Raw genomic sequence first — 23,945 nt, forward strand, 5'->3', positions numbered from 1 at the left:
CACAATTTCTTGAGGTCTTCTGAGAGATCACTTCTTGTCATCTCAAGAGCAGGGTTGAAACTCAGGGGAGACGGAGCCTTTGCTTTTGCAGCCAAAATCGTGTCCACACTAAATGTATATGTAAGAAAGTTTCTAATGCTATTGAATGAGAAACTGTGCGCAAACTTTTGACTGGTAGTGTATACATGTACAGTATGTTGTAGTGGAGTGGGGATGCAGGATGTCAGCGGCTGATGGGAATTTGTGGTAGTGTGAGGCCAGGATGGCTCAAGTGTCCTGGTGGAGCTGCAACTGCCGAGAAGGGATGACCTGCAGCAAGAGGATCACACAAATGGGTCTCTATTTTTGATAGGTGGATAGATGGGGAGGTACAGTAGCGTACAGTAGTAGAGATTTGGTGAATATGTAGATGGGTGGGTGGGTGGGTTCTCTTGGTAGGTAAGTGGCTTGGTAGGTAGGTAGCTAGGTGTGTGGGTCATTAAAAACGTAGTTAGGGACTGTAGATGGTACATAGTTGGGTGGATTGGTTGGTAGGTAAGACTTCAGAAGCTATGTATTTAGCTTGGTAAATAGTTAAGTACATAGGTATATGGGTAAATGGTTAATAGCTAGTTTGAAGGAGAGACCGATAATTAGGGAATTAATTAGACAGGCGGGTAGGTAGATGGGCAGTTAGATTGGGTGGTTAAGCAGGTGGATGTGGGTAGGTACAGATAGGCAAAGGATGGGTAGAAAGGTAGTTAGTGAGTAGGTACAAGTAGGTAGGTTGGATAGGTAGGTAGATGTCTAAGTAACTAGGTGGATGGGTAGGTATAAGTAATAGCACGGTGGGTAGGTCGTTCGCTAAATAGGCCATTAGATTAGGTGGGTAGGATGGTGGACGCAGTAAATGTCTAGGTAGATAACAGGTATCAAACTGGTGGCCCGGGGGCCAGATCTGGCCCGCCACGTCATTTTATGTGGCCCGCGAGAGTGTACATCGACTTTGTGTTTCTTGCTAAAATACCAAACTTCCAAATTGGCTTCACTTTAAAAAATACTGAGATATTGCAGGCATTTTTTTTCTTTCGAACCCCACTTTTAAAATAAAATTGATTCATACTGTAGTTGAACAAACAGTTTTTACTGGCTTTTGATTTCAAAAGTAATTATCCATTAATTTGTGTATATGTAATAATATGAGGCAATCATACATTCATATGGGTTTGCAGCCATAACGGCCCTCTGAGTGGAACCATAACTGCGATGTGGCCCGTGACAAAAAAAGATGGGTGGGTAGATAGTTACCAAGAGGGGTAATTAGGATGGGTGGGAAGGTAGAGGATGATTAGGTGGATGGTTCGATACGTGGGTAGGTAGCTACAGTATATGATGGGTGATAATTTGAGTGGGTAATTTAGGCACGTAGGTAGGTAGGTAAGTAGATGTAGTTAAATCAAATGGCTTACTGTCTAGGTATCCATGCCGGGCCAAGTAGACGTCTGTCTGGGCTGATGCAGGAGGAGAGGTGGCTGTGGTGTTCGTGGAGGGAGGTGGAAGAGGAGGAGGGCTTCATGGCCAGTGAGGAGCTCTGATGGGGGAATCCACTGGTAGGTGGTGGAAGAAGAGGATGCTGCTTTTTGTGGCGAGCACGACAGTTCTGGAACCAAACCTGTAGCAAACCACACATTTTGTCAAGTTTATTTAATTAATTTGAGTTTCAATTTCTTTTTCGGTATCATTAAGGTTTGTACCTGTATGACCCGCCGACTCAGTCCCGTCATTTCCGCCAGTTTCTGAAGCGTAAGAGCATCAGGATTGTTGTCCTGGGCAAACTGGCGCTGCATCACCTCCACCACAAACACATACATATTGGAATAATTAATGCAGATCAGCCTTTATGTGGTCAGGCCTGTGGTCGAATTTATGGTCTATGATCTGGTCCATGGTTAGGTGTATGGTGAGGGTTATGGTCTATGGTTGAGTTTATGGTATATGGTCACCAACCTTTTTGAAAATGAGCTACATCCAGAGGCGCCCGAACGGGCAGCGGGGGAGGGACTTATTAAAGAAGTGCCCCTATTTTAGGCAAAGTGCCCCCCTGTGTGGGGGTAAATTTTTTCGGCGACATTGCCCCCCCCCAAAAAAAAAAACAACAACAAAAAAACAACCCCCAGTCAACAAAATGCACCAATATGGCCGTCAAGTCAAGTCTATGGCGTATGGGGAAGTCTATGGTCAAGATTATGTTCTGTGGTGCAGTTTATGGTCTATGGTCAAGTTTGTGGTCAGGTCTATAGCTCCAGCTACCTGCAGCTGCTCCGCCGTGAACGACGTCCGTGCCCTCTTGGCTGGCTTGGGTTGGCAGCCCAGGTCGGAAGGCAGCGCCCCCTCCAGGGTCAGTCCATTTCCTGCAGGGGAGGAAGGTGAAGGAAAGTGAATATATAGACCGTTAGGTTAGCTTCTCTTGCTAGCCACCGTGTGCTCCAGACCCTTAAGGATGACGTTTTACAGTGAAATTTTGATTAAGATTGCCTGTGCCCAGTGTCGTGCATTTGAGTTGTCGAAACTCAGCGGAGAATAAGGATGTAGATTACTATGCAAGCTTCTCGCACTAGCCACACATTTTTTTTCGGCGCCTACTACGATTCTTGAACTGTACCGTTTTGGGCAGCCCTGCGCAGGTTGTCCAGCACGACGTCGTAGTGGGCGCGGCATAGCACCCTACCCTCTACCAGACCAAACTCCTCGCCCGTGGACAGCTGGCGTTTGCAGGAAAAGCAGGCAAAGCAGGCCAGGTGGTAAATGCTGCCCCGCGCCCGCCGCACCCAGTCGCTGGCGTACACCTGACGGCCGCACTGGGTGCACTGAGTGCCAAACCTGCTACACAACACGGGAATATTGTTAAATCAGTACAGTGGTATCTTGACTAATGCTGTGTTCACACCGGACGTGAATTTAACCATTTGGGCGACGTGATTACATATAAAGTCAATGCAGTTCGCGTAAATAGGCGTGAATCTCTCCACTACAGTACAAGCCACAAATCACGTCGCGACAGCCAATCAGCTTTGAGAATGGTGTGCAAAGGGCCAACCTGCGGGGGACGGGAAGTCTCACTGGATGCGGCAGCTGCTCAAAGCGCTTCGTTGCCACCCAAGAGAGTCACGGGACTAGAATGGAGAGTAAAACTAGGAGGGGTGACTCCTCGTGCTGGCCGTGGCTGCTCACAGTGCTTTGTCGTCAGCCATGAGATTTAAGGGCCGACGGTGCTGGAAAGCGGAGTAAAATTAGGAAGAAAAAAAATAATCTAAGAAACCAGCCAGGGTGACTTGTCATGCTGGCCGTGACCGCTCACAGCACACCGTCTTCGGACCTGAGCGCGCTGACAACCCGTTGAAGAGGACAGAGGTGGGAGGAGCATATCAATGTGCCTCAAATGAAATGAATGCTCATTCAGTGTATAAATAACCCCACTATCAAAGTCATGCGAGGGGTGTGAGGTGAAGGTTCGCGTCCGGTGTGAACGTAGCCCCAGTTTACGTGTGTTTCCAGTCATGAGCTGTCGCTTGGTAGATTTGTTTTTACTTTGCGTTGATTCAAAAATTGAGTTATGAGCGAGCTTCGGATATGCCACTACCTGAATGAAGACCAAAAAAAAAAAAAAAAAAAAGAAATTGGCGCAATTAAGGTACTGTAATACCCTGGAATGTGGGCCAAGAGAGTCACGGTCGCTCAATGCACTTTCAGATGTTTCTTGAATGGGACAGTCAAACACAAATACTAAATGAAAACGCCCCCTCTAAGCAGTGTTGGGTAAGTTCATTTTCTATACTAATTCAAAGTTCAGTTCACCGTTCCCAAAATGAACTAGTTCAGTTCATAATTCAAAATTGTGAACTAAGTTCACAGTTCCAAAAATGAACTACTTCATAGTTGTTGTTTTTTCAATTAGTTGTTGACAGGCTATTACCCTCAAAATACTAGCATTTCATTTCCCCATTGTTGCCACCCATTCAGTCCACACAGGTAGCCAACTGCAACTTGTCATGTGCTCTGCCCTGCAGTCTTTTTGTTGGAGCTTGGGTGGCGCTTTTGCGCTCTCTTTCTCTTTCTTTCTCTCTTTCTCTCTCTCTCTCTCTCTCTCTCTCTCTTCCCAGTAATCAGCGCCTCCTCGGCCGCGCACCTGTCACCAATCAGCCTTCATCATCATCATCATCATCATCTGCATTTAAGCCTGCCAGTTCCAAGACTCCACTGCCAGAGTATTAATGTTCTCCTGTGGTATAACGGCTCTCAAGCATTCACGTAAGCTACGCCATTCCTCGCTATCTTTCTGACCTCCATGTTTCTCCTTGTCCTGAGTGCTTCCTCCGTGTCCCCCGCCGAGTTGACTTTTTCCACCACGCCGCCAAGCCTTTCGCCTTTTCTCCCCGCCGCCCGCCATGTAGTGACGTTACGGTCCGTGTCGAGGCTTCAAAGTGCGTGTCGACTAATCAGCAAAAATCCAGGCGAAGTGTGGTTCGGCGCGTGGTTTGATGACGTAAGCGATGACCTTCGAACCTTCCCAAAGCACCGTACCACGTGACTGATTCAGGAAGTGGTTTGCAGGTTTGGCGCGTGAACCGCGTGTCATTTGAAACATAAAGGCACAGCGAAACGCAACTGTGGCATCGCTTAGATAGATCCATTCGGCAAAGTAAAACTCCCACGGCTACATCACTGGCAGTAAACGCAACAATCGAAGTACAGAAATACCTGCCAGAACCAAACATGGACAGAAAGGAGGACCCACTGCAGTACTGGAGAGCGCAAAGAAACTATTTTCCAAATTTATTCACACTGGTTGGCATGTGAGAGGATTTTTCTTTCCCCCTCTCTCTCTCTCTCTTTCTTCCCCAAAGCAGGAGAAATCCTTACAAAAAAGCAGAAACGCCTTTGTCCTGGCTCTTTGGAGAAACTACCTTCTGGGAATAAAAGCCAATGAAAATGATTGGGGTTTTAATTCTCTTTATTTAATTACAAGCACTACTACAAGTAACAAAAGTGCATTCCTATTTCTAATACTGTGGTCCTATCACTTGTTTTGTAGGTGGCAACTAGATTGTAGTACATTTTATTGACCTCTTGATGCCGCCATAGAATAAATGATTCCCAATGACGTGTCTGCACGTGTGCCGGCACAGTTGACTGAAAGTATCGATGCTTCATGGGGCTTCATCTCACCATCACTACTGCCATGCGTTCCCTGCCTCTACAACCCGCCAGCACGTCTCAAGGATCATCTCCATTTCCTCTTGCAATAAACCTTGAAAATGAACTTTCGTTCGAAAACCGTTCTTTGATCCCAGAATAAGCGCGTTCTCAGTTACGTTCATCAGGCAGACATGAATTAAGTTCAATTCACGTTCGCCCAGAATATGAACTAGTTCATGAACTTTCGTTCCTTAGACTCGTTTAGGTACAACATTGCCTGTAAGGAGCTGCTGCAGGCCACGGCGCATGCCCAGACGCTCACACGCAGACTAATCGGATTACCCGACTCCGACTCCATTCTCGCGTGATGTACAATTTCAGTTGCTCAACAGTCTGGGGTCTCTGTTGTCATATTTTGCGCTTCATAATGCACCACACATTTTCAATGGGACACAGGTCTGAACTGCTGGCATGCCAGTCTAGTACTTTTGTGTACTGTGTGTGTGTATATATAAATATATATATATATACACACACACACACACACGTCCTTCTTCCACATTTTTGACTGATTCACACCATTCCAACTTCAAACTGTTCAGCTATTCAGTGCATCTTGGAAAATATTTCCCAAATTTTCCACAGTAAAATTCTCAAATAGAGATATTTTACATAATTACCTCTTCATTCTAAATTTCTTAGCAGATTCAAACCATTCCAACCTCAAGTCTTGCATTACTTTGACAATTAAGTACACATCATTTGAGTTCAGCTCTTCAGCATTCTCACGCAGTTTGTACAGAAATTGTTTGTTTTGTCTTACCTGAAGTAGTCTAGTTTGCAGTAGACTTGTTTGTTCTTGACGTAGCAACTGCTTTGCTGGCGCAGTGAAGTCCTGCACACGGAGCACTCTAGGCAGCCCAAATGCCAGTGGTGTTCATTCACCTTAAATACACAGACAAAAAAATATCAGTTAAAATGAGCTGAAATGAATAAACGGTGGCATGTGCGTGTGTGGACCTTGAGCAGATATCGGTCGTGGATAGCCACACCGCAGCTGGCGCACAGCTGCAGCCGCTGCTGAGGCTTCTCGATCTCCCGAGGAGAGCAGCGACAGGGGACTCGGGCCTCCTCCTTTACCTCTGGCTTGGACTGCGGCAGAGGTGAGCAGTACAGTATGTGTAATGTAACACAAAATTGTTTTTTTATATATATTTTTTATTTTATTATTATTATTATTTTTTTTAAATATTTAACAATCGGGCGGCACGGTGGTCGACTGGTTAGAGCGTCAGCCTCACAGTTCTGAGGACCCGGGTTCAATCCCCGGTCCTGCCTGTGTGGAATTTGCTTTGTTTGTATGTGCCCTGTGATTGGCTGGCAACTAGTTCAGGGTGTACCCCGCCTCCTGCCCGATGACAGCTGGGATAGGCTCCAGCACGCCCGCGACCCTAGTGAGGAGAAGCGGCTCAGAAAATGGATGGATGGATGGATGGATTTAATAATTGTACATTTTAATAAAAGCATAAAATCATAGTATTATAATCAAGCTGATTTTAGTTTATTTTCATACAAAATATAAATATACATATAATTATGAAATTTATTAAATATATCCCAATCCAACTGTATTTGTTAAGCACTGAAAAAGCACACACAGTACACCGAAGTGCTGTACAACGCAATAAATACGTATATATATATATATATATATATATATATACATACATACATACACACAATTCCAGTTTAGTAACAAATCTATGTAAACATTTATAAAATGTACGCATGAAAAATGTGATACTTATAAATACATTTTGGGAGAAAATTAAAACATGAAATTTAAATGCACAAAAAAAACGTACGAAATGATTAGAAATGATCTAAAATATATGAACTGTAGGTATAAAAGTGAAGAAAAATGCTATAAATTACAAAAATGTAAATACATGTAAATGTATGTACATAACTCAAAATATACTATAAATGATTACAAATGTTACAAATATACATTATAACAGTATATTATTAAAAATGTTTTGATCACAAATGCAGTATGTTATTAGAATGTGATTATCACGGACATAAAGGTGATTCACCGTTTCAAATGTATAATTTTCCGTAATAACCAGTTTTATTTACATTATTAAATGGGATGAATATTCATTAACATTAAGGGATTTTCCCCTTTTAAAACATACTGTATCATACCACCAAAGGATAGTTTTCAAATTCAAGAATATTTTAAGAGAAACATAAAATATATTTTGACTTTTACCAATCGATATCATTTGTCAGATTTGTTAGATATTATAACCAAAACAAATGTGATTATAGGATTTAAAATGTATTATTTTGTATACTATTTTTCTGCATATTTTGTGTTTTAAATACATCCAAGCCTTGTTTTTTGGCTTGGAAGTGCTTTTTTTTTCTTTTTTCTTCCCATAAGTATCATTGTTCCAGAAATGCGTACCGGTAAATTTTCTATTTTACACACATTTTCATCTTTAAAATGTATTCTACTTCCAGAAATTGAAATTGCAACTTTACAAAGCCCTACATTTTAGGGAATAATTCAGTCTTTATCATTATTGTTATTATTATTAGTCATTTATGTATTGCTATTTAAATACATTTCAGCGTGTTCTGCAATGGGCTAAACTTTTTTAGGCTTTTTTTTTTTGCACAATACACAAATTTTTTTCTACTTCACATGCATTTTCTACTGCTAAGATATAAAGATGAATTCTACCTTAGATGTGAATTTTCATGCATGCAAAGATTTTAAAAGCAAAGCGACTCACCATGTTTTGTCTCTGGGAGGCTGCCCACTTCTCAGTAGTAATGCACGGACCACGCAGCTCCCATTGCGCATAATACTTCCGGCTTCCCCTAAAAAAAAAAAATAACTGTAACAAACACTCTCTCTGGTGCATTTAAACCCAGAAGAAGACAATTTGATGCAATTAGACACAAAAATCTGATCGATTAAAAGAGAAAATACGGGTGCAATTAGTGATGGATTGAAAGGAGAGTGTCAATTTCATGTGCCAATCAAGGAGTGTGGGGAAAAAACACTTTAATAGCTAATGTCTTCATTGAACGTGCACTTAAATGTGTGTTTAAAAAAAAAAAAGTGAAGAGTCTCCAAATGCAGATTGGGCCATTGACGGGAGACAATTGTGCCCCATGAAAAGAGCCTGATTGTCTCAATTTTTGTGAGCGTCATTATAGCAGCATTCACATACAACTTACACTATGTGTTAACTGGGAAGGCAGAAAAAAGTGGTGAAAGTACTCCCGAAATGAAATTAAAGAAAATTAAATCAAACTCATTTTCTTGGAGTAATTTTAACATTCAAATACCTTAAATAAAAGTGACAAAAAATTCCACACGGCAGTAGCTCCAAAAAGCTGGAAAAGTCAGCTGCCTCCATTTGAGTCGGTAGCCAAGTCCACAGTGGAAGTCATGTCTGTCGCGTACTTCTTCGCATTTGAGCTTGCCTAAACTTGACAAGGTGGAGAAGTTCCTCAAGGACGCTTTGTCAACTCCAATTGTTTTATTTCATACTTCAACAATTTACAGGGGCTTTAGGTTAAGTTAATAACCTTGAATCAAAGACGAAAGAGAAATTACTAGGATTAATAGATAGATCAAATTAAGGATCACCAACAGGAGTAGCACCCAGGCCTGTTTTGAAGATAGCTCACCAGTGATTGGACATAGTATAACTAAAAGCCATTTGACAACATTTGTTTTTTCAGAAGTGTCCCAAACTGGTAGTCCTTCGCATTAATCAGTAGCCAAGAAATAGTTCTCAGTTTCAAAAAGGTTGGTGACCCCAGGACTCAACATTGTCCAGTGTCCACAGCACACAACCATTTAGTATTTCCTTCGAACAGCACAGTTTTAGTGTACATAACAAAATATATAAGTCTTTCACATACCTGTGAGGTCGTTGAGCTTGTTCACTTATAAGCTCGAACTAACTCCAACTAATTACTTGTATAGCCGTAATTATTAGCTCTTTCATCTCTTACCAACTGACATATCATCGCTAACAAACCTTGGGACATTCATCAAAGAGTTAATTCCAACAAACCTCATCCTATTTCCAGACTCTAATTTCATTCATTATGACTTCCATCCATCCATTTTCGATAGAACTTGACCTCAGTAGCGTGGTAGGTGAGCTGGAGCAAATCCCAGCTGACTTTGGATAACGGAACTGGGGTACACGCCATCCAAACGCAAGGCAAATATACTGCAGACAAACGACCATTCACACTCACATTGACACCTATGGACAATTTGGAGTTTTCAATTAATGTTTTCGTAAAGTGGGAGACCACAAATCTCACACCCACATCTAAGTACAGGCCCTGTAATGCACCCCGAAATGGTCAGCTTCGTGTTCAATTCTGGATAAACATGATAAACATGTCCATCCAATATCGCGTCGATCGGTGAAACTGGTGTTGGAGGCTAAGGTTTTGAAGAACGGGCCCATAATGAGGCCCAGGAATTTGCCTGAAAGGACTGCTTCAAACCAAAATGGACGACTTTCTGTTTCATATCAGTCAGTGAAACTGGTTTTTGGTGCTAATTTTACAACCACAACAACAATAATAATAATGCATTACAATTATATAGCGCTTTTCTGGGCACTCAAAGATGCTACAATTGCAAACATTATTTATTCCCTCCACAGTCAACCTGATGGTGATAAGCTACTAGAGTAGCCACAGCTACCCTGGGGGAGTCTGACGGAAGCGTGGCTGCCACTCTGCGCCTACAGCCCCTCTGACCACCACCAAACATCCAACACATTCATTCAAAAACAGGCCCTTTATGAACACTTGGGATTTGGCCCAAAATGACTGATTCTCACCAAAATGCCTGACTGTTCTATTTTAGGCATGGGTGCTTGAGACATTTGCGTGTGTCAACTATTTATAGACCTGTCCTCCCAATTTCATGTTGATTGGTGAAACTGGTGTCCGGGGCTGAATTTTTGAAACTCTAAACGTGAATCGAAAGAGTCTAACTTAAAGTGCTTCACAATGGTGTATGGTCTCTTAATGACAGGTACAGTGATCAGTCACTAGGGTTTGTGCACAGCCAACGTCCGCTTTGGCATAACAGGTCGAAGCACTTTCTCCCGGCTCGGGTAAATGGCGAAAGGGACAGTGACAAAGCACCCGGAGAAACATTAAACATCTACAGTGTATTTTCTTTAACACAAGATGATTGATTGTATTATTTTTTAAAATAACTGTACATCAATAGGACAAACAGTGGACGACTGGTTAGCGCATCTGCCTCACAGTTCTGAGGACTGGGTTTCCGGTTTCCTCCCACATCCCAAAAACATGCATGGTAGGTTAATTGACAACTCTAAATTGCCCGTAGGTGTGAATGCTGCGTGCGAATGGTTGTTTGTTTATGTGTGCCCTGCGATTGGCTGGCAACTAGTTCAGGGTGTACCCCACCTCCTGCCCGATGATTGCTGGGATAGGCTCCAGCACGCCTGCGACCCTTGTGAGGAGAAGCGGCTCAGAAAATGGATGGATAAAACAAGGATTTAGTACGGTACATTCCAGAAAAGTGGAAACCCAACATTTCCATTCTGCAATGTCAATAATGTGTGCAGTCACTCCGGAGTAATTTGTATTCCAAATTAGATAGGTCCAACGATCCCCTGTCACAGCAACACATTCGGCTTTCTTCAATGAATCAACATTTGCCTGCTTTTCAGTGTAATAGAGCTAATGAGTTTGTATAGTTTGTTATAGTAGGTTGGGTCCGAGGACACTATATTTGTAGCACCGCTTTAAGTCTCTGATCATCTACCACCAAGAGAAGTTGACAATCCTGAGTAATCCATTTCACATACATACACACACACATGGGCCATACATATTGTACATACACACATACAAACCCCTATTCCATTGAAGTTGGGATGGGATGACTCGTCCAATAATTAGGGTTGTGTCCCCACCCACTTATACTCAAACAATAAACCAGTCAGATGTCATAACCTTTTTTTTTCAAGTCTAGGTAGAAACCAGTCCTGGTTTAACATCATTCTTGCATTGATGTGCTAATGATGAAAGGTATGGCTTTATTTTGAATAAATATAATAATAACTTGAACTAAGAACTTGGGCTGTTGATGCTTTGTTAAATACTTTGACATTTATTTATTTATTTATTTTTTAATCTATTTAGAATTTAGCACACTGCCCACATGGCTGTTGATCAACTTGGTGCTGCTGGAGAGCTCAAATGGTGCTGGTAAGACTTTTGAACAAAATACTATCAATTGTTATTAGTGTTTAATTTGTTTGTATTGTTTTTAACTTTTTTTTAAATTATGTTTTAATTTTAATTATTTTTTTTTATTAATTTAATTATTTCTGGGCTTCTCTGCTAAAGCTGCTGCCCCCGCAACCCAACCTTGAATAAGCAGAAGTAGATGGGTGGGTGGATGGATTTCATTTTGATATTAATTAATTTCTCTTTTTAAATTTAGTTTTTAGTAGGTTTGTTTTTCATTTTTTTCTAAAAGCCTTGATTTTCTTTAATTTTTATTTTATTTCAAGTCCACTTATTTTTTTTATTGCACTGTTTATTGCACAAATTTGCACTGTTTATTGCACAAATTTTATTTTACTCTATTTTATCTTTAATTATATTAATTTTAAAAATGTTTACTTTCATTTTTAAATTGTATTTATTTTCTTTTTAAAAATATATATATATTTTACTGTACTGTTGTATGTTTTAACCAATTATATTATTTGGTATATATGGTATTTAAAATTTACATTTTATATACAATTATCTATTTGTTGTATTTCACTTCATTTATTTTTATTAAATTTGTAGATATATTTTCAAATAAACTTTTATTTTACTTTATTTCCCCAATTATATGAATTCAAAACATGTTTACATCTATTTTTTTATTGATTAATCTTAATTTTAGTACAATGCTATTTTCTTAAAATGAAGAATGCTTCGAACTGCAAAAATGTACATTTATTTGACAAATGATCTGCTTTATACAAGGCTTGCATTAAATGGAATGTATGCATGTAATGTATATAAGATGTATATTTGTGTCTCGGGTGAAAATACAGAGAAGATAGATCAAATTAGCTATATTCAAATTAATTAAAAATGTGAATAATAACGTGATTAACTTTATGGTGTTTCTCAATGGACCAGTCACTTCCCTGCATTCATTTGCGCTCCCTCTCCTCTCAGAGAGGGTTGCATAATGTGGCGTACGTGTGTTTATCTAGAGCCTGTAGTTCCGTGCAAATAAGGAAGCCGCAGCATGACATTATTATCTGGCGAAAACCTCCTGAAGTAGAAACAGGAAGCTCATTGGAGATATCGATAAAGTTGCAGCTGCACAAGGACTTCCTGCACTTACATTGCATTGTATCCATTAGTTTACCACTGTATGACAGTCTGTGGTGAGAAATAATGAAGTACAAATACTTGCATACTGTAAGTAGTAGATTTTGCAGTTACCTTTCACTCTCCTTGAGTATTTATTAGTTGGACAACTTTTAACTTGTACTCCCTACATTTGAAAACAGATGTCTATACTTCTGGCTCTTTACTTCAGATGGATGATGATGATGATGTCGGATTCAAGGTGAACACGTTTCGTGCCAAATTCTGGCATTAAGAAAAATTCTCTAATTTGGAAATTTCTTCAATTGTAATCATAAGCTCATTTAACATTTTTTTGTTAGTTCACAACGTCAGCAAAGCTATAGGAACGTCATTTTTGATAGCATAAATGCCTGAGCCTATGCAGAGGAGCGCTTGCTTTAAAAAAAAATAAAAATAAAATAGAATTGCAAAGGGTTGCATATTATAGGCAAAACAAAAAATCACTTTTTACTTAAGGAGTCGAATCAATACTTCTATTTTTACTAGTATATTTTTGGACAAAAGTACTGTATCTGTACTTCTACTTAAGTACAGAGTGGGAGTACTTTTGCCATTACAAAGAGTAGCGGTATGTCGTCTTCACTTTCTTCTTTTTTTGCAGTCAACCCTTGTTGCTACTACCCTTGTCAAAACTCGGGAGTTTGCGTGCGATTGGCCTCCGAGAGCTACGAGTGTGACTGCACCCGCACCGGCTTCTATGGGGAAAACTGCACCCATCGTAAGTCTAATCGTCTTCTCCAAAAGGCTTCAGGTACTGTAGAATAACTCAAGGGAGAGACAACTGTGTTGAAACAAACAATGAGCTGACTGGGAGCTACAGAAGAAAAGCCAAGGAGCTGAGAGGCCGAAAGAGGGGAAAGGGTTAGGAAAGGAGATGAGTGGCTGACACATAAGCAAAAAGCAAAGTAGCTGATTGGTTGATTTAAAAAAAATAAAAATAGGAAAGGAGCTGAATGGTTGACACAAAGGGGGGAGAACAGTAGCTAAGGAGCTTAGTGTGAGAAATGCAAGGGAAGGCGAGGAGCTGATTGGTTAAAACTGAAGAACAAAGGTAGCCAAAGAGCTGAGTGGCTGGCATATAAAGAAATACAAGGACCTGACTGGCTGAAATGAAAAGAAGGGGAGGCAAGGAGGGGGATGAGCTAGAACAAAATGAGAAACACAAGCAAGGAGGTGCTTGGCTGATACAAAAAAGAAAAGTGCAGGCAATGAGCTGATTGGGTGACTCAGAATGAGAAGAGCAGACAAATAGCTGATTGGCTTTCAAGAAGAGGACAGTCAAGCAGCTTATTGGCTTTAAAAAAAAGGAGAGGCATAGACGTGACTTACAAGTACGAGTGCCCCAACTTATGAGTTTTTCTAGTTGCAAGCAGGCAGTTGGAAATTGTTTTGCTTTGTGTTGTGAGCCAAAATTTGAGGAATGAGCCAGCTTCAAATCAACTGCCGCTTGAGTGAAGTGGCAGAGTGGCTGACAGAAAATCGGGTTTGATTGATGCATCACGTGCAAAGATTTACTTGATGGAAAAGAACAACTTCTGGTGAATTTGTGTTTATTTTCTTCTTACTGGCTAGCGGAGTTCTGGACTTGGCTTCAGCTCACACTAAAGCCCAGCCCAGAGGTGACCCACTACTTGTTGACACATTTCCAGTGGCTTTGGGACTTGGTCAACAACTCGTTCCTGCAGGACACCTTCATGAGACTAATACTGACTGGTGAGCCACAAATCTGCTGTCTTTAGCACTTGACAGAAGGTATCAGTACCCCATAAGGCAGTATGTAATGGAAAGTACTACGTTGAAAGTAGACTTTATACCGATCTGATCGGCCTGATCAGTATCGGCCAATAATTAACATTTTATGCTGATCGGCTAATTGGCCGGCATTGAACTGCTCCGCAAAAGACATTTACACCGCGTCAACATCGTGTACAGTATATCTGAATCCAAAAGCGAGTTTATTTTTAATCTTGTCGCCTGTCTTTTGACATAGTACTGTAAATATCTGACCACCAATAAAGCTATTTAAAAAAAAAACATGTTGGCGGTGTGGGACAGACAACACGTTTGAGACAGACAACACGTAATGCCTGGATCAGACTACAAGACTCGTGCTCTTTCACGATTGCACTGTCAGACTACTGCAATAAAATCTTGTATTCCGATACCACCACATCCCGTTTTTTACGATCACTGGGTTTCATCTTGTCTACTCAAAGTGACCTGATACACTCGTTACCAAGGCGACGACAACAATAATGGATCGCACCGTGTGTTTATAAGAACAAAATGGGGAAACACGTGTGTTGGTGGTCACCAGTGCTCGGGAGATTACGTTCATTTAAAGCTTGCTTGAGGTATGTTCACGTTCTTTTAATACGATGCCGCTCGCAAGCAGGCAACAAACTGTTATGTAGCCTAGCAAGCTAGTTCTAGCACCACCGGTTGTAAGGGAACATGCAGGCGTTCTGTCGAACCATGCTCTAAAGTTTCAGTGTGTGTGAAGTAATTTAATTACAATAAAGTAATTTTATTGCAGTAAGTTAGCACCCATTATTTCTGTCATGTAATGTTGGTTTGACCTGACTGATTAGAATACATGATCTGACGAGAGCAGTGATTTCCAACCTTTATGGAGCCAAGGCACATATTTTACAGTTGAAAAATCTCACGGCACACCAACAAACAAAAATGTCACAAAAAGTGGATACATTAATTACTGTATGTACTTCCTACCATCTAATAGAAGACCATTCATTTGTTCTGCCTGTCACTATGCCTCACTGGCATAAATAGATGAGCAAAGATAGATTATTTATTGTAAATATATATTTTTTTGAGCAATTAAGTACACAAGTATAGACAGTAAATGAACAAGTCATTTAAATAGAAACATTGCTCCATCTTGCGATTGTATCGGTGATCGGTTATTGTTTTTATAAACTAACTGATTGGTGATCGGCCCCAAAAATCCAGATCACGTAAAGCTTACTTGAAAGTTCTAGATTTGTTTGCTTGTTGGATCGCTTTCTATCTACGGTGTGATTTATCCTCCCAAAGTGCGCAGTGACCTCATTCCCAGCCCTCCGACCTATAACACCAAGTATGGCTACCTCAGTTGGGAGTCCTACTACAACACTTCCTATTACACCCGGATTCTACCGCCAATCCCAGATGACTGTCCTCTACCCATGGGAACCAAAGGTAAGAACCTCCAATCTCCCGGACGACCCCAGGATATCCCAGAACGTTGAGATGTATTTCATCGGACGCAGGCAAGCGCCATTTGCCTGATCCCAAAGCATTGGCTGAGCGTTTTTTCAAAAGGCCGAAATTCCGGGAGGATCCAGGAGGAACCAACGTTATGTTCGCCTTTATGGCTCAACATTTCACCCACCAGTTCTTCCGCACCGACCATAATGTCAAGGGAGGCTTCACCAAAGCTCTAGGACATGGGGTGAGATTTCAGAGCTACAACGTGTGAGGTTGACATCTTCCAATAACCCTGGATGATGGAGGTAGGCTACATCGAAAACCACTGGATAGGATTAAATGACTCACTGTCTTTGATTCAACTTTTCTGGACAGGAAAATTCCCATCAGCGTAGATTATCCGTCTTCCAGGACATGGTAGGCTTGAGTGAAGACCACTGGACTGATTTCAACAAGGTCTAGTTGACTTCGATTCCACATTTGTGGACTGTAAAATTGGCATCCGTGTAGTTCCTCTGTGATCATGGTAATTTACATCGAAGGTAGCTGGGCTGATTTCAGTAAAGCCTGTTTGCCTTACTTTCAACGGTTGTGGACAAGAAAATTGCTGTTTATGTAGATCTTCCATCATTGTAGTCTACGTCAAAGGAAAGTAGATTGAATTCAGTGAAGTCCAGTTGCTTTCGATTGCAGATTTGTGGAAAGAAAATTGCAATTTGTGTAGAATCTCCATCATCCAGGTCATGTTGTCTACATCGAAGGCAACCAGACTTGATCAAATTCAGTCCAGTTGCCTTCAATCCAGTTTTTATGCACAGGAAATTTGCCATCTGTGTTGATGCTCCGTCATCCAAGTTCATGGTAGTTTCCAAATTTTGAATGGAAGGCAACGTGGTTGTTATTTGTTTGCAGGTCGATGCAAGCAACATTTACGGCGATACGCTCACGCGGCAGTTGCAACTTCGTCTTCATAAGGACGGAAAGCTGAAATATCAGGTAAAATATTTTTTTATTTTGGCCAGAATCTGTCATTAGCTGTTAGCTTAGCATCAAGACCTGATCTATACAGCTAGCGTGAAGAATGTCAAAAGCGCATGTTGAGGGTGGGATAAACCAGAGGTTCAGAAACCTTTACAGGTCAAGACCTAAATTTTAAATTGGTAAGTCCCCGCAACCCAAAATGAGGAAAATATGTCATGTATTGACATGACATTAAAGACACTAATCAAATAGCTTGTTACACTTTGCAATGAACGACCCAATTAAGGAAGTAATACACTATAGCGTTGACGGTAATCATTGGAAATATGTGCTGTTTATCAGAGTTTCCGGTCTTTCTGGTAAGCTAACTTGCTTCCACAGTTAGCAGAGGAGTGCTTCCTGCTCTGTATCTAGGTCCATTTACTCTGCATTGAATGTGATCACCCACAATTGGTAGGTTTTTATTTTCTGTGTCAACAAATCTTTTTTGGTAGGTTATACTGTAAGGTATATTTGTATGGTGATTTCATGTAATTTGTGGTGTTTTATTTGGTATGTCCCTCAGCTAGTGAATGGCGAGGTGTACCCCGCTTCGGTGTCCGAGGCCCCTGTTCACATGGTATACCCCGCTGGCTTTCCTTCCGAGCAGAGACTGGCTGTCGGTCACGAGTTGTTCGGAATGCTGCCGGGCCTGACCTTGTATGCCACCTTGTGGTTGAGGGAGCACAACCGAGTGTGTGATGTCCTCAAGTTGGAGCATCCCAGCTGGGACGACGAGCAGCTCTTCCAGACTGCCAGGCTCATTGTTATTGGTAATTATTATTATTATTATTATTGAAACTAGAAAGACCTCCAGCAAGGGCCAATTCACACTCAGTGGTGGGATGAATGTGAGTGTGAATGGTTGTCTGTCTCTACATGTGTCCTGTGATTGACTGGTGAACAGTCCACGCTAGAGTCTGCCAGCTCCCCACAACCCTAAACAGAATAAGCTGCAAAGGAAATAGATGGGTCGGCACAGTGGGCGACTGGGTAGCACATCTGCCTCACAGTTCTGAGGATTGGGGTTCAAATCCCGGCCCCGCCTGTGTGTAGTTTGCATGTTCTCTCTGTGCCTGTGTTGTTTTTTTCCGGGTACTCCGGTTTCCTCCCATATCCCAAAAACATGCATGGTAGGTTGATTTAAGACTCTAAATTGCTTGTAGCTGTGAATGTGAGTGTGAATGATTGTTTATGTGTGCCCTGCGATTGGCTGGCCACCAGTTCAGGGCGTAGCCCGCCTCTCGCCCGAAGATAACTGGGATAGGCTCCAGCACGCCCGCGACCCAATTGACCCGAGTGAAAATGGATGGATGGATAGAAATGGATGGATTGTTTTCATGATGGGACTGGAGGGTGTGTTCTGACACTCTTCAGCCTATTTCCTCGAGTACATGCAGAGTATCCGACTGTTAGTCGAGGCTAGGATCCAGCAGACCCAATGTAGTTTTCTGTCCTGGTTGTGCAACACTGGACCACCCTTGCTAGGGGCATGGGCATTTGCTCAACCAGTAGTGGGAAAGGCATTTCTTCATTACCCTTGTGGTGTTCTCTGAGGGGTGCTCCAGGAGCACATGAGCCAGGGTCCTCTACTACGGAACATTCATGTCCATGTACAATTGTGGGTTGGTACAAACAGGACAAGATCACAGATACAAGTGGACAATTTTCTTCACAGGGCTTCCTAGCTCCCCCTCAGGGGTAGGATGAGAAACTTGATCATCCGAGAGACAGTCAGAGTAGAGACACCTTCATGTCACGGGGCCAGTTGAGGTGTTCCGTGCACCAGGAGGCCTCAAGGTAGACTGAAGTTATGATAGAAGGCTGACCTGGGAACATCTCAGGGTCATCCTGGGCATCCCCACTTAGATGAAACTGAAAGATCAAGGATGGATACAATGAATGGATGTTTTTTTTTCATCATCGATCTTTTTATCTTCACCTATTCAGGTGAGATCATTAAGATTATCACGGAAGAGTACGTGCAGCATCTGAGCGGCTACCTATTCAAGTTGAAGTTTGATCCCTCCTTGCTCTTCGGTCAGCACTTCCAGTACAGCAACCGTATTGCTCTAGAGTTCTGCCACCTGTACCATTGGCACCCATTGATGCCTGACAGCTTCCACGTGGACAATGACGACATTCCGCACTCACGCTTCTCCTTCAACACCTCGCTGCTTTTTCACTACGGTGTGGAGAAACTGGTGGACGCCTTTTCGCGGCAACCGGCAGGACAGGTAGGAGAAGGCTAAGTGATGAAAGCTTACTAGGTAGAGGTTACCCGTCTTTACATGACCAGCTGTTTTTTTTTTTCAGGTATGTGGAGGGCGTAACTCTCACGAAGTGGTCCTCCGAGTGTCCGAAATGGTCATCCGAGAATCCAGAGAGACGCGTATGCAGCCTTTCAACCAATACAGGAAGAAGTTCAACTTGAGGCCCTACACCACATTCAGAGAATTTACAGGTACACAGCTGCCAGGAGTCCCCTAAAATTGAAAAGTTTATAAAACGGAGGCTGTGCAAGGGCTTTTACCGTGCAACAAATGGATAGATTGCAGTACTAAAGTACCACAGTAGCTGTTGCTAGTATCTCTGCTGTGTGAAGCTACGTAACTGTCAAGTCCCAAACATTTTTGTCATTAACAGTACAGCAAGAAAGATGTGTCAGAATGGCTTTTTGGAGTCTTTATGCTAAGCTAACTGTCAACAGCCTGAAAGTCACACACATTGTTGTCAGTTATGATAGGATGATGAAAGATGATGATGTAATTTATGGCACAAAAAGTGGAAGTCATGGTAGCTATTTCTTTATTCTAAGCTAGGCATTTCTATTCTTAATGCTAAGCTACACCAACTGTCTGTAGCCAGATATGCATGGGTGATAATGTCATTTACTGTACATGAAGAGTCATGCTAGCTGTTTCTAGTTGTTGTGCTAATTGTCAATAACCAGTTATTTAACGATATTGTTGGCATTTACTGTGGGACAAGTAGGATGAGCCACGCTAGGTGGTTGAAGTCATTATGCTAAGTAAAGCTAGCTTTTACTTAGCATAGCATTTGTACTAAGCTAAACTAGTGGTTTCTGGTTTTATGCTATGATAAGCTAACTGACAGTAACCAGATATTCACAGACAGTTTTGTATGGGGTGCTGTTTGTAAAACTGCTCACGCCAAAAATAACAGAAACATTTTGTCACATTTTGCTTCAAAACGTGTTTTAAAAACTGGTGACCTTTCTGCACATTTTGAACAAGATTTGTCAATTTTATAGTTACTCTTAAATATGTATTTAAATGTTAAATATATATCTAAATATAACTCTTAAATCTAAATGTTATATATATTTATTTATTTACTCCGATTGGCGGGGAACCAGTTCAGGGTCGCCAGCCAATTGCAGGGAACATATAAACAAACAACCATTGGCACTCATATTCACACCTAGAGGGAATTTTGAGTTTTCAGTGAACCTACCATGCATGTTTTTGGGATGTGGGACAAAACTGGAGTGGCAGGAGAAAACCCACGCAGGCACGGGAAGAACATGCAAACTCCACACAGGCGGGGCCGGGATTTCAACCTGGGTCCTCAGAACTGTGAGACAAATGTGCTAACCAGTCGGTCACCGTGCCGCCAAACAATACATTAGACACCTAATTATTTTTTTATTTGTTCTACTGTTCGATGGATAATGTTTTGTTTTTGGAAGTAAAATCAGAAACCCTTTGTTGAATATCTCTGCAAGTGCTAATTATTGAGTAATTTGAAAACCTCCTTCTCTGAAAGCTACTTTAACGTTTTTGGGACACTGGGAGAACATGCAAACTCCACACAGGCGAGGCTGGGATTCGAACCCCAGTCTTAGAACTGTGAGGCAGATGTGCGAACCAGTCGTCCACCTTGATGCCATACAGGGAAATTGACCCTTGGAAACATATCACTCCCTGAAATAACGAGCTGGAAACTGACGAGCACTTTGAGTGTTTAGCGTCACTTTTATGAAGAAGTGTCGCGGGTCGGGAGCCGGGAAGAAAAGAGAACCAGGCAGAGACCGGTGCTTCCCACTTCCTGCCCGCCTCAGAGTGCTTGCTCACCGGCCGCAAGAGAGAGGATGTCAGCCCTGGAGGTGGACTTGGAAAAACAAGTGGCAAGGAGGGTAAGGGGAGAAAACTAGAACTGTTGCTGTGGTTCTTTTTTCACCCGAGCGAATGTGTTCTTTGTTAGGAAAATTATTATTTGTATAAGAATGCTTTAGTTAAAACACTGTACAATCACACTTTCATATGGAATGTATTTTGTTTTATAATATAAGACTAGTTAAGATAAGATATTTTGTTAATATAGTCAACCAGTGGTGCTAGGAATGAGTCATACTGAGTTGCGTGTTTTTGTTTGCACAGCAAGGACAAAAGTCCTGTTTTTGTATTAATTCCTCATTTGAACAAAAAGACCATTCAAGCAAGTTTTTCCTTGTTTTTAAGATTGTAGGGTGAAAGCTGAAGCTGGCTACTAGTATGGACGGAATGGGTGGGAACAAAAGGAAAATGAAATGCCAGTGTTTTGAGGGTAATAGCCCGTCAGCAAAGTATTGGGAAAAAAGAAAAAGAAAAAAAGAACTATGAACTACTTCAGTTTTGGAACTGTGAACTTTGTTAAAAATTTTGAATTATGAACTGAATTAGTTCATTTTTGGAAGGGTGAACTGAACTTTGAACAAGTTTGCGTAGAAAATAAACTTTCCCAACACTGTTCACAAATACTGTCATTTACTGTACACAAGCAGCAAGTCATGCTCGCTGACGTCTTTGTGCTAAGCTAAAGCTAGCAATTTCTAGTCCTTGTACTAAGCTATTTAGTTTTTTTTTAAATAATAAACTAAGCTAACTGTCAGTACAATATATTACAATACAATACAATATATTGACCAATATTGTTGTAATTTACTGTACGAAAAGTACAAAGAGTCCCACCAGATTATTCCCATCTGTATGTCAAACTACACGCGGCGAAGCTAACTGTCAGGAGCCAGATATTCACTGATGTTGGAAACAGTTGTGCTACCTGATGCTAAGCTAAGCAATGCTACCCGTCACCACAGGTGGGTAGAAACGTGATACATTTGCTCAAGTAACATTTAGGATAAATTGTACTTGTCATTGTTTTAATGAAGCATATTTTTTACATTTAATCAAGAATCTATGTTAAGAAGAAACAGTACTTTCGTTTTCGACTTCCGCGTCAGGCGCCCTTGCTCCACTCCCCTGTGATTAACACGGAGATGTTTGACTCAAATTCACCAATCAAACAACACAAGAAAGTCTCATGTCCACATATAAAGTCTTCTATTGGGCTTCAGGGGGCAATCAAAGTGAGTCGTGACAGCCGCGCGTGACTCGTGTTTACATTAAAGACTACAAAAAAACAACAGCTTTAACATGCAGCGTAGTTTAGTCGCTGCCCACACTTGGACATTTCAGCCCACTTCTAACTTGAGAAAACACCTTGCGGTAAGTTTTTGCTGTTGTTGTGGCTGTGCATCTTGTTCTCCCTCTCTCTCTCTCTCTCACACACACACACACACACACACACACACACTTTATCAGTAAGTCTTCCACTTAACAATGTTAACCAGGATAGACAGGAAGCCTTTATGTTATGCTAGGCTAAAACAGAAAGTCTTCATGCTACGGTAGCCTAACATGAGTGGAAAATGTGTTCAGCTCGGAATATTTCTATTTTTCCCAAATAGACGACAAGGACATTGCGGCGGGTTTGCTGGAGCACTATGGTCACATCGACGCCCTGGAGTTCTACCCGGGCATCCTCCTGGAGAAGCCACGTCCCGGCTCTATCTTTGGAGAGAGCATGGTGGAGATGGGTGCCCCCTTCTCCCTGAAGGGCCTGCTGGGCAACCCGTTGTGCTCGCCTGAGTACTGGAAGCCGAGCACTTTCGGCGGGGAGGTGGGCTTCAACTTGGTCAAAACATCTACGCTGAAGAAAGTGGTGTGCCTTAACACCAAATGGTGTCCATATGTCAGCTTCCGGGTTCCTCTTCAGCAGGAGGACACTAAGATGAAGAACTCTGAGGAGCTTTAACTAACCTAATTAGGAGGCATGTTTTTGTTTTTGTTTTTTTAAAATAAGTAGCTTGTAACTCGTGGCGTCCCTTGGGAGTTAAAAAAAATAATAATTGAATTACAATTCAATCCAGTTTTGCTGCAACATGGAATTTAGTATGCAACTCTATCATGAGTAGACCCACGAGTCTCAAGAACCAATGTCCATAAATACACGAAAATTCCGCCATTTTAGTTTGAAGTGATCCCCCACAATTTGGTTAGGTCGCTTCTCTATTTTTTGGGAAAATTCAGTCCCCATGGCTAGTTTCACCTAACAACTTGTAATGTAGTAGGCACGTCTATCATGAATAGACCCACAAAAAAGTCTCAAGACCCCAAGTCTGAAATGACACAGGAAGTCAGCTATTTTGGTTGATCTTTAATCTTTATTTTTGTCTTGTCCAAAAACAATGTGTCGTGGAATAAATGCAAAGCAGAGGAATATTGCATTTTACGTCCTTCCATCATGTTTACATATATACACTCACCTGTCAAAATAATGCAACATAATGAATATCACATTTTACACAAGCATGGTTGTAGCCCCTTTTGGTCTTTGAAAAAGATTTAACAGTCAGGTTTGTATGTGACATTGAACTGAAACAAGTGGCGATGCCACTGATATAACATTTGCGATATTCAAAATGTCCTTGGCTGGTTTGCTAAACAAATCAAGAAACACGGCACATTTCAGTCTTCATTTACATCAACTACTAACTCAAAGAACTCAATACAGTATTAACATCATACAAGGTAAAATAATGTACAGCAGTTCCAATGAAGAAGCTTTATAGAAATGGGATGTTACAGAAAATGCAACCAAGGTCTTATAAAACCTAAGTTAAGGCTTTAATTTACATTTTACAACAATTAATTTACATTTACAACAACAACAAAAAGAAATAAAATATTCTATGTGCTTTACTTCTGCTATAAATT

General features: G+C 41.3%; 2 protein-coding genes across 2 annotated transcripts; one reads left to right on the plus strand and one right to left on the minus strand.

Moving 5' to 3' along the window:
- Nucleotides 1–152: 152 nt before the first annotated feature.
- lhx6b (LIM homeobox 6b) lies at nt 153–9,229 on the minus strand. Its single transcript, XM_061671128.1, is given in 10 exon segments — nt 153–309; nt 1,449–1,533; nt 1,535–1,651; nt 1,734–1,829; nt 2,290–2,390; nt 2,642–2,862; nt 5,999–6,120; nt 6,196–6,247; nt 6,249–6,327; nt 9,220–9,229. Coding segments are annotated over 10 exon segments (969 nt in total). The 3' UTR covers nt 153–223.
- Nucleotides 9,230–11,213: 1,984 nt separating this feature from the next.
- Nucleotides 11,214–23,700, plus strand: ptgs1 (prostaglandin-endoperoxide synthase 1). The gene is made up of 11 exons (XM_061673526.1): nt 11,214–11,298; nt 11,413–11,478; nt 13,256–13,372; nt 14,227–14,367; nt 15,712–15,855; nt 15,927–16,108; nt 16,777–16,860; nt 17,411–17,657; nt 18,835–19,121; nt 19,201–19,348; nt 22,637–23,700. The coding sequence occupies exons 1-11, from the start codon at nt 11,289–11,291 to the stop codon at nt 22,981–22,983; spliced, it is 1,773 nt and encodes a 590-aa protein (XP_061529510.1). The 5' UTR covers nt 11,214–11,288; the 3' UTR covers nt 22,984–23,700.
- Nucleotides 23,701–23,945: the final 245 nt, after the last annotated feature.

This window comes from Phycodurus eques, chromosome 3 (genome assembly GCF_024500275.1).
Source record: "Phycodurus eques isolate BA_2022a chromosome 3, UOR_Pequ_1.1, whole genome shotgun sequence".
NCBI classification, from domain to species: Eukaryota; Metazoa; Chordata; class Actinopteri; order Syngnathiformes; family Syngnathidae; genus Phycodurus; species Phycodurus eques.